Here is an 18,076-nt window from a genome sequence, read left to right as displayed (position 1 = left end):
TATTGTACAATTATACAAGCATAATTATTCAAGTATATATGTTTATGATTAACGGCTATTATTTCGAACATGATACCTTAAGTATTACCACCTTAAACAGTGGGCATGAAGTTGCAAATAAGGTGAATCCGTTAAGAACTTGATGCAAATCACTTCCATTGCCTTAAAGGGACTCGCGCATGTGTTTGAATTATTATTTTTTACGGGTAAGCACCTGGCAACAATAATAGTATAATTATTTTACTCTTTGATACCGAGGGATGGGGAACGATAAAGGGATGCGGAAAGGGAGAGGGTTGGGGAAAAGTAGAGGGATGCAGAAAGGTAGAGGGATGGAGAAAGATAGAGTGATGAGGAAAGATGGAGGAAAGGGGAAATGGGGAGGTATAGGGAGAGGGGAGGAATGAGGAAAGGGAGAGAGATGGGGAAAGGACGATGGATGGGTGAACGGGCAATGGATGGGGAAAGGGGGAGGGATAGGCAAAGGGAGAGGGATGGGGAAAGGGAGAGGGATGGGAAAAGGGAGAGGGATGGGCAAATGGAGAGGGATGAGGAAAGGGAGAGGGTTGGGGAAAGGGAGAGGGTTTGGGAAAGGGAGAGGGTTGGGGAAAGGAAGAGAATGGGAAAAAGGAGAGGATGAGGAAGGGATGGGGATGGGGATAGGGATTGGGAAAAGGAAAGGGACGGTGAAATGGGTGGGACTGGAGAAAGGGAGGGGGAGGGGAAAGGTGAAGGGATAAGGAAAGGGGAGGAATGAGGAAAGGGAGGGAGATGGGGAAAGGACGATGGATGGGTGAACGGGCGATGGATGGGGAAAGGGGGAGGGATAGACAAAGGGAGAGGGATGGGGAAAGGGAGAGGGATGGGCAAATGGAGAGGGATGAGGAAAGGGAGAGGGTTGGGGAAAGGGAGAGGGTTGGGGAAAGGGAGAGGGTTGGGGAAAGGAAGAGAATGGGAAAATGGAGAGGATGAGGAAAGGGATGGGGATGGGGATAGGGATTGGGAAAAGGAGAGGGACGGTGAAATGGGTGGGACTGGAGAAAGGGAGGGGGAGGGGAAAGGTGGAGGGATAAGGAAAGGGAGCGGGATGGGGAAAGGGAGAGGGATGGGGAAAGGGAGAGGGATAAGGAAAGGGAGGGGGGTGGGCAAAGGGTGAGGGATAAGGAATGACAGGGGATGGAGGAAAGAAAATGGATAAGGAAAGGTAGGTGATGCGGAAAGGGAGAGGAATGGGCAAAGGTAGAGGGATTGGGAAAAGGAGAGGGACGGAGAAAGGAAGAGGGCTGGAGAAAAGGAGGGGTGGGGAAAGGGGGAGGGACAAGGAAAGGGAGGGGATGGGAAAAGGGAGAGGGATTAGGAAAGGGAGGGGATGGGAAAAGGGAGAGGAATGGGCAAAGGGAGAGGGAGGGGGAGGTTAGAAGGATGGACAAAGGGAGATGGATTGGGAAAGGGAGAGGGATGGGGAAAGGGAGAGGGATTAAGAAAGGGAAGAGGATGGGCAAATTGAGAGGGATAAGGAAACGGAGGGGGTGGGGGAAAGGAGATGGATAAGGAAAGGGAGGTGATTCGGAAAGGGAGAGGAATGGGCAAAGGTAGAGCGATGGGGAAAGTGAGATGGACGGAGAAAGGGAGAGGGATTATGAAAGGAAGTGGGTGGAGAAAGCGGGAGAGATGAGGAAAGGGAGGGTGATGGGGGAAAGGGAGAGGGATGAGGAAAGGTAGTGGGATAGGGAAATGGAAAGGAATGGACAAATGAAAAGGGGGGAAGAAGGATGGGCAATTGGAGAGGGAAAGGGAAAACGAGAGGGATGGGTAAAGGGTGAGGTATGTGCAAAGGGAGAGGGATGGGGAAAGATAGAGGGATGCGGAAAGGGATAGGGGTGGGAAAAGATAGAGTGATGGGTAAAGATAGAGGGATGCGGAAAGGTAGAGGGATGGAGAAAGATAGAGTGCTGGGGAAAGATAGAGGGAAGGGGAAAGGGAGAGGGATGGGAAAATGGAGAGTTGTGAGGTAAGATAGAGGGATGGGGAAAGGGAGAGGGATAGAGAACGGGAGAGGGTGGTAAAGTGAGAGGGATTGAAAAGGGAGAGGGATGGGGAAAGGGATTGGTAAAAAGGAGTGGAAGTAGACAAGGAATGTAAAGGTTATAAGTGTAGATTTGAGAGGGTTGTTTTACTGTCCGTCGTGTATTGTTTCGACAGTGTTACAGTTTTATTATTGTTATCATTATTATTATTATTATTATTATTATTATTATTATTATTATTATTATTATTATTATTATTATTATTATTATTTTGTTTTAATTATTATTATTATCATTATTATTATTATTATTATTATTATTATTATTATTATTATTATTATTATTATTATTATTATTTTAATTATTATTATTATTATCAGTATTATTATTATTATTATTATTATTATTATTATTATTATTATTATTATTATTATTATTATTTTAATTATTATTATTATCAGTATTATTATTATCATTACTATTTTTATTATTATTATTATTATTGTTATTATTATTATTATTATTATTATTATTATTATTATTATTATTATAATAATAATTATTATCAGTATTATTGTTATTATTATTATTATTTTTTTATTATTATTATTTTTATTATTATTATTATTATTATTATTATTATTATTATTATTATTATTATTATTATTATTTTAATTATTATTATTATCAGTATTATTATTATCATTACTATTTTTATTATTATTATTGTTATTATTATTATTATTATTATTATTATTATTATTATTATTATTATAATAATAATTATTATCAGTATTATTGTTATTATTATTATTATTTTTTTATTATTATTATTTTTATTATTATTATTATTATTATTATTATTATTATTATTATTATTATTTTTATTATTATTATTATTATTATTATTATTTTTCTGCTTATTCACATTATAATTGGTTAATAAGATCCTGAGTCCTTTTGATGTGAATACCCTGAGTATGTAGGTAGTACTCTTACTCCCAAATAAGGTTGACCTTAATAAATAGAGGATATTTGTTTATTTCAGTGTAAGATCGTATTTTATTTCACGAGTGTCATAGAAAAACATATTTTCACGAGTGGCGAAGCCAAGAGTGAAAATGTAGTTTTTTATGATCACGAGTGAAATTAAATACGATCTTACACTGAAATAAACAAATTTTCTGTTTCATTTATGCTTATTTTCGGAGTTTTCTTTGTTTATTTTATTTCTGAATTACCCCCTTTTTTAAAGGGTGGGCTTTACGCCGCTAACCGTGGGGCGCCCCTCATGCATAATTATAGCTGTCAACTTTTCTTCTTTCGGTTTGCTGAGAAATAGTTCTCTGCTATTCATTCTTATAGCTTAATATTCGCTCGTTTTTTATTGCAAAGCTTTATGAACAGTAAACACTGAAGTATTATTAGTGCACAAATTTTCCAAAAAATAATGAAAACACTTTTTATTTTAAGATGGGCATGAATACATAACCAAATTACTACGCCGCTTTTTAAAGAATGAAAATTTGGAAGGTCAAATGTGGAAATACAAATGTGGATACTCACTGGATTTTAACCATTCTTCTTAGTTTAAGCCTGCATGTACGCGTGTTTTTATAGTAAGTTAATATTTAGTCATCTTACTGTCAGAGACCAGTCTGTTTCGCTTTTAAATATTTGTTTTCCAGATAAAGATAAATGCCACGCTAGTTTGTTGACACATTTTGAGTTGTGGGTGGGGTAAAAAATACAGGATCTATCTGTAAATTGTTGTGTGAATTCTCCAGGAAGCTCATTTTACGTACTACAACGGCAAAGAGTTCAAAATACATTTGAACGATGATATAAAATTTTATTTATGCTCGAACAGTTGTTTTTGACTGTAACTTGTTTGGTATGAAAGCAAATGTTCGAACATTCAGCTTCAAAGATCAGTAAAATGTTTGATAAACGGGATAACCGGTAATAAACGGTAAGTTGTTAATTTCCAATTATATATTTATTTAAATTTATGAAACATTTCTTTATTTTTTTAAACATTTTTTGACATTATTTACTGAAGTCCAGTGTTCTGTTTTGATCAAGGCAATAGTCCAAATAATTGTACGTTTACGGATTTTTTTACGTTTATTGATATGGCAAATCCTTCACGTACAAATTGTTTAGTATCAAAAGTGGGTAGTTATTCCGATCGGAATTCCGGGTTAAAGCATTTAACACGTAAAAAATATCATAAAAACAAGAAATATTACCAGATTATGTTATTTTATATCAGTTTCATACATAAAAAATGTCATATCCTACGAATACTTATGAGTTTGACGTGTTTTTTTCATTTCTTGCTGTTAAAACATAGCGACATATACATGAAGGGCACCTGCAAGGCTTCAGGGCACAATTTTGAAACAATCGGAACATTACGGCCATGGCCGTGTTGTTACGACTGTATTTACGAGGTCTACCTCGAAGCTTGTCGGAGGTGACCGAATTATTACGATTGGGTCAAGTTGTTCCGCTTGGCATAATTGTTGTCTGTGTCAGTCAACTTTCGTTTTATTGGAAAGGTAAATAATGTGTCACTTTCATGGTAAAATATGAATATAAACCTTTATGATCAATATAAACCATAAAATACTTCACTTAATACAATTTCAATATTTTCCAAAACACCCCCGGTTTATGCACAAACCCGTTTAGACGTTAGGGATTTGAAGAATCCCATATAACACGTCTATAATTTTAGACTAATGAAGGCAAGTACATGTAACAACAAAGGAATTTAAAGGTAAGTATGAAAATTAATATTTTCACTCCTTATTTTGCAGTGAAAATATCAAATTGATATTAACACTGTTGTTATTTCACTGGTAAAACCCCATATTTCATCGTTAAGCATGAACAAAATAATATTGTTTTAAAATTCCAAAAAATATGAAAAAAAATGTAAGAAAAAAAAGATGGTTATTATGATGGATACCGGATTTAATTTAAAAGAAATGAGAATAAAACACGGTAGTTCTACCTTATGAGACAACAGTAGACCAAAGAAAAATATTAAAGCATTCACCAATCATTTAATATTTTAGCGCTCTCCGCCCTTTAATTTAAGGTTATCAGCAGATAAGATTTTCCATATCTGCATTATTTAGTAAGAGGTTAAAGGTTTGTCAGTTAAAATTTATGTTTGTTATACATGTGTATGTATTGATTTTGAATAAGAGTGTCACTTTAAATCGCATGTTTACAAACGTTTAAACTTCGTGAATCGATACAAAGGTTATCTATGAACATGCGCAGTATATAAAATGAATTTACTTCCTTGTTGGTTTGAAAGATCAACAAAATAAAGGTAAATATTACGTTAATTACTTTATTAAAAACTGATTGATATAACCGACATTAAAAGCAAGATGGTATGTGATAAAAATAGTAAAGTAGCACATTTGAACGATCTCTTATGCTATTCTAAATTAGAACTTCGATCACTACTTTCGTTTTGAAAATGATTCGTATAGACAAGACATTTTATGTTTTTCTAGGGTCAGTTATTTCACTTGATTGAACTGAATCTGTACGTTTTCACTTGAATAAAACAGTTAGCTTATAAAAGTGAATCATTTGGTTGTTTAAATAGATGGAGGTACGAGGGAAAAGCGTGACCCTGACCTTGACAAGGGTTCCGCTGACGCAACTGTCTACTGCCAGCCGTGTGGAGAAGGCGGTAAACGCGCTGTGGCACAGGGCTTCTGTCAGACCTGCGAGGAGTACATGTGCGCTCCCTGTGTCGAATACCATAAGAGATTGAAGATGTCCAGGAACCACATTTTGCTATCAAAAGATAGGATGCCCTCCTTCTACCCGACAACGAAGAAATCAGCTATCGCCGACACGGATTATTGTAACCACCACCCGAAGGAGATGATCAAGTTTTATTGCCCGACCCACGGAGACCTTGGCTGTGGCGACTGTGTCGTACTCAACCATCGCAGCTGTAAAGTTGACTACATCGCTGATGTGGCTAAAGAATTTGTCATTGGAAATGAATTAAGAGAGCTGGAACCATCAATTAAACGAGCTGAAGATATTTTATCCGGCTCGTTAGTAACGTCAAGGAGATTTTTGATGAAGTTGAAAACCAGTCTTAGGTTGAAATAGATAAACTGAGGAAGTTCCGTGCAGAAATAAACACATACCTGGACCGGCGCGAGAAGGAGTTGCTCGACAACATCGAGAAGGTCAAGACCGAGGATGAGAACGCGCTGACTGCAATTAACACCGATTGTGAGTTGATGAAAACCCGACTTGAGGCCATACGGACGGTCCTGACTTCCGGTGACGTCTCGGTGAACCAGCGGTATGTAACGGCAAGGCGAGGCATGAAGGAGCTACGGGGGATTCATGATGATATGTGGAAGATGCCTGGTAGGATGAAGGCCCGGAAGTACCAGTTAACAAAGGACGCGGACACAGAGCGACTGCTGGGATCAAAAATGGGCATTGGAACACTGGACGTGGCGGGGGAGTTTCAAAAGAATAGTATGTTTTAAAACCACTTTACATGTTTAAGTATCACTTGACCCTAAAAAGCATAGCGTTGTATTTGAGTAAAATTTTAAGTTATATATCTCAATTATTTGTCCTAAATTGAGTTCATGTCATCATGGCCCAACTAATTAATTAAATTATGACACAAAAGTTTAACTTAAATGTTATGAAAACGTTTTAATACAAATTACTGATCATTAATAAGTTTTTGCTGCAATCAACTCGGTAAACCCGCCTGGTTGCAAGTACACTGCAAGTACACTGTAAATAAATATAAATAGGCCTCGAAGCCTGTTTTTCCCATTTGGTATAACTTCGAATCTATAATAAATCCCATTGTTATTGGGCTTACTGTACATAAGCATATGGTCTATAGCAACTTTTTTTACAAGTGTAACATCACCCGACCTTTTCTAAATCAATTTTATTTATATTTCTTTTTTCGCTAGCTATTTTAAAGACTATGTTTACTGTTTTAAAAAGGTGATCAGCTGATTCTAAGTAATGGTCGATTTTTAGTGATGTGTCTTATATGCCAAACATTTGCACCCGGAGGTAATCATATCAACGGGTTGCAAATTTGGCCTTGGGGTATGTTTTTGACGAGTTTATATGACAATTGAGAAAAGTCAATAAAAACAATGAAGGTTATAAATAATTTGACGAAACATTTCGACAGATTGCTATTTTTTTATATCAATTGCGTTACTTTTATTGTTTTATGTCGAATATTCGATCTAAAACCCGAAAATAAGAAACACACATGTGTTCGTAAGATATACGGGAAAAATCGTACAGTGAATTTGTTAAGGCGGGAACATAAAAATGATTATAACTCAATTTGTCAAATATTGCTTTTGGTGCTCAATCAGTGAATTTTATTGTATATTACACTAAATCCAAAAACACCTCTTTATCATTTATATTTATTACCGGGTGTCCGTGCCTTGTTTGTTTAATCTAAATTTTCTCATTGAAAAAAAAACACTTAAAATTGAAGCTGCACCTTTTTAAAAAAAAAACATTGAACCATTGTCTCTTTTAAGTTCATAAGATGAACGTGAAAATAATCTAGTCCTTTATTGTGTTCAGTTCCAGTTCCTGACCTCTCTACTGTCACATGGAAAATTGAAGCAGAAATCAACGTCAGCGCGTCACAAGACCAAGAAACCTTTGTTAATAGCATCGCCCTGCCCTCTCCAGGGGTCTTCCTCCTGTCTGACTATAATAACAACTGTGTCAAACTGATGGACGTCACCACCCGTAACGTCACATCCCGCCTCCAGCTGCCAGGCACGCCATGGGACGTGTGTGCACTCCCTGATGACCAGGCCGCCGTCACTCTCCGGGATAAGTCCATGATACATCTGCTGTCTACAAAAGGAGGGCAGTTGTTACGTGGAAAGGAAATTAAAGTTTCATCTAATGGTCGTGGTATTGGGTATTACAACAATAGATTATACGTGTCTTACGAATCTAACCCGCGTATTGAAGTGATGACATTGGATGGTCATATTATCAGAACATTCCAAACAGATGATGGGAGACAAACTTTCCAACGCCCACTATACCTGTCTGTGTCAGCTACTACACCACCGACCCTGTATGTGTCTGACTACAATGCACACACCGTCCACCAGCTGTCTCTAGACGGGAAGGTCCTAAGAGAGTACAGTGATAAGAAGCTCGAATATCCCTATTCCGTGGTGGCGGTAGATCCGGGTCAGCTGCTCGTGTGTGGGCCGACCAGTCACAACGTGATGCTGCTGACGGAGAGGGATGGCACGATGACGGAAGTACTGGGACAGAAGGACGGACTGACCTTTCCCTGCTCCATGTCCTTCTGTCCCAACACCCGTACAATAGTTGTCGGGATGTTCCGTAATGACTCATTGAAGGTGTTTAATGCAAACTGACTGTGTTTCTTCATAAGTCGTGATTGTTGTTTCTTCGGAAGAAATAACAATGCATTCAATAATCTTTAAACAATTGAAAAGTAAATGCAATAACATTTATTTTACAATTGAGCTTGCGGTTTTGATTTGTTGAAACCTTGTGTTATCAAACTGAACAACCATTTATATTAAATGGCATGTACAATATATTGAAAATATATTAAGTTTGCATTTATGTTTAGCAAGAAATAGATAAACAAATTAGTGTTAATATTGTAATAATATCATAACATTTTTCAAATTACCTTTCAATATTTTTCAATTGTAATTTTTAAGTGTATATCCAGCTTCCATTTGAATAGTTATAACGATAAAAAAAACTATTTTAAATCTGTTAGTTTAAGGTGACAAATAAAATGTATTTATATGTATACATTTCTATATTGATTATCAGACGCTCGACTAAGTCTTTTCTTTTAAAATGTAGAAAATATTTCTTCATATAAGCATTGCATGAAAATAAACGAAGATTTCACTTAAACATTTTAAATAAAAATGTTTATAAACAAGTCTTGAAGTGTCGGTTGAAAAATTCTTAATGTTTCGATGTACTTGTGATTTAGTCTTAATATATATTTTAAGCAATAATCAATAATGAAAGACAATAGCCTGTCGCAAATATGAAATCATTTCTGTTAAGACCATCATTTAAATCTATTTGATATGTGATTTAAATTCCACAGCGATTAACTTCATAAGAGCTTCACTATGGCAGGTGTTAATAGGGCATTCCATGAATAGCTAGAAGTGTCGCTGAATGACTCGGATAACAATTTTCACCGTCCCGATAGCTCAGTGCTGGAGTATTCGCTTCGGGTGCGGAAATTCGGGGGTCACACACAGGAAGACTTAAAAACATGTCATCAGAATCTCCCTTGCCAAGCGCTCGGCATTGAGCGGTAGGTACGTACTGGGAAACAGGTACTGTTCAACCTTGGGAAGATGACTTCCTGTTTCGTCTCTACGCAAATAGCTAAGGCTTAAACCCGGATATCCTGTACCTAACATTGTTTCTTCAAGTCCTCTTATGTCTGGAGTTGACTGCGAACTGCTGTCATTTCAATCTCATGTCACATATGGCATTTGAGAAACAATTTAAGTCATGATGGCATCACGGCGAAGTTAATCCATAATGCGGCCAATATAGACCTTGATAAACTGCAATAAACAAACAAAGGATCATCATTTTGGGTTATTATCTGCAAAATGGTTAAAATCTGGAAAAGGTAATCGGGATGAATTCTGAGGGTGTGCGCATCGGACCAGTCTCCTACTGATACGGATCTGATCGTCTGCTTTGCTCTTGTTTGGGAAAACTAAAACGGACTAATAAATAAATATTTCCCAACAATAACATTGTTGGGGTTTTTTACTTTAAAATATGAGTTTCCATGATTTTTTTCATTAATCATAATTATAGTTACTGTGTATTGAATATTGATATATATTGCCAAATCAATCGAGCAAAACGGAATGCATACCAACTAATAACCAAGAATAAATTAACGTCGTTGTTTTGTTTTACTTTAAAAATTGAGTTTCTATGAGTTTTTAATATGAATGATTAATAAATTGAGTTTCTGTGAACCATACATTGAGTTACTGTGAATCATAAATTGAGTTACTGTGTATTGAATATTTCTTTCTCTTTCATGATTTTGATGAAATACGGGGTTTTAACATTGAAATAACAACAGTGAAAATATCAATTTGATATTTTTACAGCAAAATAAGGAGCGAAAATATCAACTTTCAGAACAACTTTTAAATTCCTTTGTAGTTACTTCCCCTTGATCAAAACAGAACACTTCATCTTGAACCAGTAAATGTTGGCAAAAATGTTTAAAATTTAAAGAAATGTTTTATAAATTTAAATAAATATATATTTGGAAATAAACAACTCACCGTTTATTACCGGTTATTCCGTTTTTCAAACGTTTTCTTGATCTTGAAGCTTAATGTCCGAACATTTGCTTTCATACCAGACAAATAATTACAGATGAAAACAACTGCTAGAACATAAACATAATTTTATACCCTCGTTCAAATATACTTTGAACTGTTTGACGTTCTAATACGTAAAACGAGCTTCACGGAAAATTCACACAACAATTTACAGATAATCTGATATTTTTACCCCACCCACGCCTCAAAATTTGTCAACAAACTAACGTGGCATTCACTCTTTACCTGGAAAACAAACCTGTTTTCAACCGAAACAAACAAGTCTCTGACAGTAAGATGACTGACTATGTATGTATCGTGAAGACTAAAACTAGGAAAAATGTTTAAAATCCAATGATAATCCGCATTTCTTTTTTTAACACATTTGACCTTCGCAATTCGTGAAAATATGTTTTTCTATGATACTCGTGAAATAAAATACGATCTTACACTGAAATAAACTAATATCCTCTACATATTGCCAACTCAATTGAACAAAAGGGAATGCATACCAACGACAATGCATAGTGCAATGAAACACAAACACACCTGGTGAAATCTTAAATCCACTTTGTTTTATTAAACACGGTTGCGTTTTTTTAGTTGTGCCTGCTCTTTTGAAACATACGTATGAATTTGTTGAATAGTTTCATGTCTGACTGTTTTACTTTTTACAACTAAAATATTTATATAAGACATACTATTTGTAAAATAATGTCATGATACTAAACACTTCAATCCAATGTGTGACTGCTTTGTATGACATCAGGTGGATATAATACCTCTTTCAAAAGCGAGTCACTTACCATAATTAACTTAACTATGCGTTACATTATTCAGGGGCGTATCCTGGAATTGGTGTTTGAGGAGTCATAACATAAGGAGCAAACCTTTCACATGCGGCACCTCCCTATAAGTCGAAATAAATACGGGGGTTGGGGCATGTTCCCCTTGACATGTATGGATGCTCAAAAACTGAGACTGTGCGACTGTGAAAAAAAGAGTATTTAGAACAGCCCTGAGTTAGGTTACAGCTAAATGGGTGCTTTGTGGCTTACTATTGATATTTGGTTCTTTGCTTGAAATATATGCGCTGCAATAACGATAAAATTAAATTATACAATAAAGTGCATAAAGACCAATAGGCATCAGACAATAGAGACGACGTGTACGTGTGATGGTAAGTGTAGCTGAATGTACAAGTTTTCTTTGAGTTTACAAAGTGTTTGATGCAAATGTACACTTTAAACACATATTTGTAGGCTCGCTGATACTCAAATAAATCAGTTTCCTCGTGTTTTCTTCCTTTTCAAACGGTTTCAATGAACCTTCATGACGTAGTTCGCAAGAAATAGCCCACACGTACAAGTACCAGTACAAACATATTTTCGAAACATCTCTATTTGTCGAAGCAAATCACAACGTGGCAAGACTTAAAACAATTAATAATTCTATGTTGTCATCCATAAATGCTGGAGTTATTGCTTTAAACGTTATTCCATTTATATTGTGTTAAATTAGAGATAATCAAAATTATGCACGGTACCAAATTTGACAATCAAATGACTCATGTTTTTATGTAAACATTTGTTATTTCAATTACATGAGATGCAACTGAGATCGTGCAAATGTAACATATATAACATGATTCAGAATATAGGTCGGAAGGCAAACATTTCAAACTTGTATACAAGTTCCCATCCATGTGAGAGTATAAGTATTTATCATGTGTTCCGGTACGGATAGAAAAAAATCGACCCGAGGGCACGCTCGTAAGCCGGTAACGAGGCTTGCCGAGTTACCGGCAACGCAGCGTGTCCGAGGGTCGGATTTTCGATCAGGACCGGAAACACATGATTGTTATTTTTTCTTGCCTATCTTTAATGATCAATTTGTGGAAAAAAATGGCGTAAAAAACGATCTTTTGTACAATACATCAAAAAGCGCATGCGGCGTTGCTTACTGACGTCATAAAGCGCAGTAATATTAAATAACTAAAAATCGCGTATTTTACGATTATTTATTTTCAATTTTAGTTTTAAGTCTTGCATAAATATTTATTTGATTGCGCTTTATTGAAATGGCATATTATTGTTTTCATTAACCATGCAATAAAAGAAAGAGGAAGTGGCGCGTTGTTGCGCGTGATTCATCTTACATGGGGGTTTAAAATGGGGTTTTCCAGCACTGGTCGCATGACCGGAAACACATGTCCGATATGCAAGAATACTTGTTCTGGCGTTCAAGAAAATCGATAATATATTTCGAGCAGCCTATAAACAACGAAACATCCGTACGTGTCCTCAACATTAAGCTGCATAGCTTCCAGTTGCAGCAAGTTCTTGACTTGAAATGCAGAGTATTGCACCTAAGTTGACGGCGTGTGTGATATATCTGTATGCTGACGATATCAAAAATATGCGCCGACCATGGTACCTGTCAATTTTGAATTTGTCTTTTTATGTTTCTTTCAGGATCCCAATTGAGTACTTTGTGAAGTCGATCGATATAAGGTGCATGTGTCCTCTACAACAAGTGGTTTGACAACGTTAACTAAGTGGTACTACACCCTAGTGAGAACCAGACACAGCCAGAAAATGATTTCTGTGGAATTTGAGCCAACTTTGAAAGTGGTTTAAACGAAATAACGAATGACCATGTCACTATGGTGACCTATATGGGAAGCTAGGCGTACATTTCCAATAAAGGGGAAATAGTTTGGTAAAGTGTTTAGGTTGCAAAACATATTCTGGAAAGAACCGGAAAGAAGTTTCAGCCGTAAAACTCCTCCGCCTGTCCGGCTTACTTCACGTACCTCCAGAAAGTTTTCTTTACTTTAAAGCTGCACTATCACAGATTGGCACATTTGGTAACTTTTTATTTATATGTATCTTGGAACGGTCCATTTTGCATGAATTTGTGCAAACCAGTAAGATAAAAATGCTGTTCAATCACAGATCGCAGTTCTGCATATTTTCGTTTGGAAATTGATTATTGCCATTTGGTAACGCTTTGAGAAAAAATAAGTTTTCGGTAGTATTCGAAATAATTGAGATCTATCCTATTTTGAGTTATCTACAATGACTGAATCGAAGGCTTTGATCCCAAAATTCGTCTAAGACAATAAACAAACAGGGCGACCTAGCTCTATCCCTATCATTTGGTAAGTAGCCAATGTATTGCTTTGGTAACAAACAAGGCAATCTTTGTTGTAAATTGTGCTTGAAAGACGGGACCGTCTTGTTTTTCCATCGTGTTTATTTCACATGGATATAGAGAAAGGAATTGTTGAAAGGCTATATATTGTTCATCTCTTAATATTAAGTGTTACTAGATTGTTTCTGTTTCGTAGATTATAATGTTTCCTGACTTGTTAATGGGTTTAAATTGAACACGCCATTGCGCTGACTAGTCAGAAATAGTTTGCATGTCAGTATTTATAGTGATATCCATATGATCTGTGTTAGCTGACGAGACAGCAAAAGGACTATTTTTCGGGAAAAGTCAACATATTTGAGTCTTTGTCAATACCTCTCGTTTAATACATGCAGATCATACTTTGAAATAAGAGCGTTCATTTCGTTTCGATCCTTTCATTTACAGTTCTATTTTTTATTTAATAACTTGACTGCGTATGTCAAAAAATGATCAGTGTGTGAACTAGTTTCAGAAACTCCAGCATTTAGGACACCTATATGTTCTGATACCGCGATAGGGTTTAATAACGTACAAGAAGTATTCGTTATTCTGGTCGATGTTTTCATGACAGTTTGTACATTATCAGGTAGCATAGTGTCTTTAACTTAGTGGTATTAGGGGTTCAGCTGGTCTTCGTTAATATCATTCATACGAATAATAATCTCACACAAGTTACAAGCCTTTTCAAGGCAAATCTTAAATCGGTCCCAAAATTATATTTTGAGATCAGGATTGCGATATAATGCGTATATCTGGAAAAATTCACATTTGGATTTAATCTACCCAAAGTGATTCGGAAAGGTAATGTTCTAAGTCCAACAGAACAGACTTTCATATTCATGATCATCAAGTTGTAAAAAATCATCAATATTATCAGTAGAAAGATGTGTCTCCGTGAAAATATCAAAATTTATCAGCTCATCTTTGATGTAGTCTAAATTTCATCGAATGCCGATATTTTGTTATTTGAAATGTTTGTCGCCTAATCATCGTCGGTTGGGTTCTGGGTAAGACTCAATGTCGCCCGATAAGAGGATTAAACTTGACACTTTTAGTTTCAAAAATGATAGATTTAGATGGTTGCTATCAGCTAGGTTATTTTGTTCATGAAAACAGTCTGTGCTATATTCAAGCCTAATCACAATAACGATGATAGCCGGAAAACAACAAAGAAAAGTAGTAAAGGACTTTGCTAATTCATTGAAAGCTTTAATACGGAAAGTACATGAACCAGTAAAACTAACACATCTTGCGTTATTCAACTCTCTTTCACTGCTGTATGTTGCAAAGACATCAATTGATGACCTCGACATTTAAACTTGACAAAGGTTTGCAAAATACAGTCAGCGTAAACACACAAAAACGAATAGGAGCACATGAGAAAGGAAAGAGAAGGAGGGAAGTAAATGAGTGAATATTAATACAAGTTAAAAAACATTCGAGAGAAGTAATGAAATATATTAATAATAAATAATTTGTAACTTTTCAATAATGGTCTTATGCTTTATAAGAAAATAAATGTTATATATATATTTGAGATACTTAAGAGACGTGTTTATCGAAATGGCATATTCTTTTTGAAAACAAATACAAGCATCTTACATTAAATAATTTTGGTCAAGTTTAACATTCGGTCAGTTCCGACTATTTATAAGTCAAACTTTGGGTCATTTCGGTCGTTTTACCATTGCGCATTTACATAATCTCACATCATCCAGATGAGTTTAATTGTTGTGTGTTCACTAAGACCACAACAAATTGATCATTTGTTCTACGGATTTTGCCAAAAAAAAGTAGGAGCGAGCGAGCGAAATAAAAATAAAAATACTTTTTCCTATATTTATTCCTATAATTAAAAAGTTACCAAAGTTATCATACAGTGTATGTCAAGAAATGCTTATTAATTGCAAACATAGGTTCAGTTATTAATGAAAAGGTTTTGATTGTATCACATGCAAATCTGTCTCAATATTTAACAAATGGCAATAAGGTCCAGTGCTTTACTATTAACTTCAATTCAAACGTAGATTTATTGTAAAGACAACATTCCGCATAGTAACTTACAATTATTTGAAGACCAAAAAGAAAACTATTGTATTCATTCCGTAACTTACTATTACAAAAAAAAACATTTTAGACTTGTAAGAGTAATTCATGATTTGAATCAAGTCTAAGTTTGAACCTCTTGAAGCACATGATTAAATTGTAGTGACTTTGACATTGCAGAAGATCGAAAATGTAAATAACACAGAGAACATATCTAAAAAAGACACTGTGGATTAAATTGCGGGACAACATAAATGAAGCAGTATCAAACAAATCTGCAAATGTGGCACCAGTCATTATATTAGAGCAGGTGGTGGAATAAAGATATTTCCCTTTAAAGAACCCTCCTTTACCCCGAACCTATGGTTTATAGGTCCGTGCCTTGAAAAAGAATATCATGTCGGCCTCCATAGCTTCAATGCCCATAAGAAACAGGCCACTTTAATTACAGGCCATTTTATACAAATCGATCAAAGAAAACAAGTGGATAAAAACCAAGAATTGAGAAAATTAAAACAGTCATTTTACTTATCAAAGGTTTTATTTTCTGGTTTTACTGATGTTTTTTATACTGTCCATGTGTATGTAATGCACTAGTCAATTGTGACCACGCCCCAAGGTCCGGGGAATAGCGGGGACTTTGACCTACGGTCCAGCCAACACCGGGTAAATCCACTGCATGCACTGTGGGGCCACATGGAAGGTAAAAAAACTTGGCCCATTTCCCCGACTATCCCTGGTATACCCCAGGACCTAGGGGGGGGGGGGGTTACCGTGGATTGACTGGTTCATAAGTATAATGTACAGGCTGTTTGTAAAACATTTACAAGTCCTACTATTTTTATCTGTTTATAACGATAATGATTATATGAAAACTGAGAAATGCATTTTAGAAAATTTAAAAAATAACTCACGAAAATATGTTCAATTGTTGTAAGTCGTGTGTCCGTGTAGTTTAATATAAGTTTTGCACTCAAAATTCGATTTAGTTATTATTTAACACAAACTTTTGAGTACAAAACAATGAATTACTTAAAACACACATAAATAATTATTGCTTCGCCTCTGTGAAACTGTTGTTGTTTACTGAAGACTGTAATCCATTGACTTTGACACTGATTTTCATTTAAAACGTGTATTATACATTACGAAAACTGAAAGTAACCCGAAAATTAATACCGGAAATAAATAACAACGTTGCGTCCTGCAAAATATTCCCGACAAAAAAGACTGTCAACAAATATCGGCTGTTTTGCGGTTACCCGGACCTGATTTTGTCAGGACACGAGGAAATTTTGCTCGCGAAGAATGTAAAGCATGGAAATACCTTCAAAAAAGGCGAAGTCGACGTTGAAGGATTAAATGTTTAGTAAAAGAATTTCAGAAAATAGAGGAAATTCAGAAGTAAACAAAAAAATATGCGCGGCCAAATAGTAAGTGCGGGCGCAAAAAAAATGTTTTTGTATTTTTTTTTTTCGTTTTTCAAATTTTAGGTGCGGCAAATCCGACGAACAAATGATCAATTTGTTGTGGCCTAAAGTATGTAAACGGGATGCAGTACGTATTATAAAGACGTTAAAATAGAAGTACTTGCAGAAGATTATTTTCTTTTCATTTTAATGTTGCTATTTAAAATGCACAATCATGGAACCACTTGAGTATCTTTATCATATCTAACTAATTATATTTTAAAAATGAAATTAAATTTCCTTACTTAAATTGCATCACTCTTAAATTGGGTCATTCCAGTCCGTTTACCATAACCTACGGCTAGACAAAGAGTTCCCACACAAGTTTCCTCCAAATTTGTTAATGTCCGACCATAGACAATTCTAACATTCCATCATCTCGGATCATTCACCACTCTAACATTGTTTCATTTCGGTTGATTTACAATTTTTAGATCGGGTAATTTCGGCACATTTACCATTAATAGAATGGGTTCATTTTGCGCATTTACCATTAAGATTTAGATTTCTTCATAAATGACCAAATTTATCTTATGAAATATTTGTAAGTCCATGTACCAAAATCAATGGCTTACATATGAACATGCTATTATTTAGATCTTGGCGATCCTAAGCAAATTGATGGGCATGCTCAATTGCTGATAAAATTAATCCATATTAGACACACGGCGGGTTTAGGTATTAATATAAAGTTTAATTAAATGAGACATAAACAATTAATAATTCCTAGTGTCGTACTTAATCTCTATATCTCCAATCCCTTACTTTACGAAACACTATCAATAAAGGCAAGAATAAACATATAAGCCTTGTGCATGCTTCAAATCCTTACTGATAAATGCAACGGGAGGGGGGACGACGCAAAGCAAAGTGCAGTGCCGTAGCTACACTT

General features: G+C 35.5%; 2 protein-coding genes across 2 annotated transcripts; both read left to right on the top strand.

The window, feature by feature from the left end:
* The first annotated feature begins 808 nt into the window (after positions 1-808).
* On the top strand, positions 809-1,156 carry LOC128244311 (uncharacterized). Its single transcript, XM_052962326.1, has one exon. The coding sequence runs from the start codon at positions 809-811 to the stop codon at positions 1,154-1,156; it is 348 nt and encodes a 115-aa protein (XP_052818286.1).
* Positions 1,157-6,314: 5,158 nt separating this feature from the next.
* LOC128242393 (uncharacterized) lies at positions 6,315-8,695 on the top strand. The gene is made up of 2 exons (XM_052959531.1): positions 6,315-6,563; positions 7,665-8,695. The coding sequence occupies exons 1-2, from the start codon at positions 6,317-6,319 to the stop codon at positions 8,486-8,488; spliced, it is 1,071 nt and encodes a 356-aa protein (XP_052815491.1). The 5' UTR covers positions 6,315-6,316; the 3' UTR covers positions 8,489-8,695.
* Positions 8,696-18,076: the final 9,381 nt, after the last annotated feature.

This window comes from Mya arenaria, chromosome 8 (genome assembly GCF_026914265.1).
Source record: "Mya arenaria isolate MELC-2E11 chromosome 8, ASM2691426v1".
Lineage (NCBI taxonomy): Eukaryota > Metazoa > Mollusca > Bivalvia > Myida > Myidae > Mya > Mya arenaria.
The sequence above is the reverse complement of the archived record's forward strand: the minus strand, read 5'-3'. Positions and strand labels throughout refer to the sequence as shown.

Bases quoted from the DNA above. Each gene is read 5' to 3' on its own strand.
- LOC128244311 (XM_052962326.1), top strand. From the start codon at position 809: ATGGGGAAAGGGGGAGGGATAGACAAAGGGAGAGGGATGGGGAAAGGG.
- LOC128242393 (XM_052959531.1), top strand. From the start codon at position 6,317: ATGAAAACCCGACTTGAGGCCATACGGACGGTCCTGACTTCCGGTGAC. The intron at 6,564-7,664 runs GTATGTTTTAAA...TATTGTGTTCAG, and splicing joins GGGGGAGTTTCAAAAGAATA to TTCCAGTTCCTGACCTCTCT.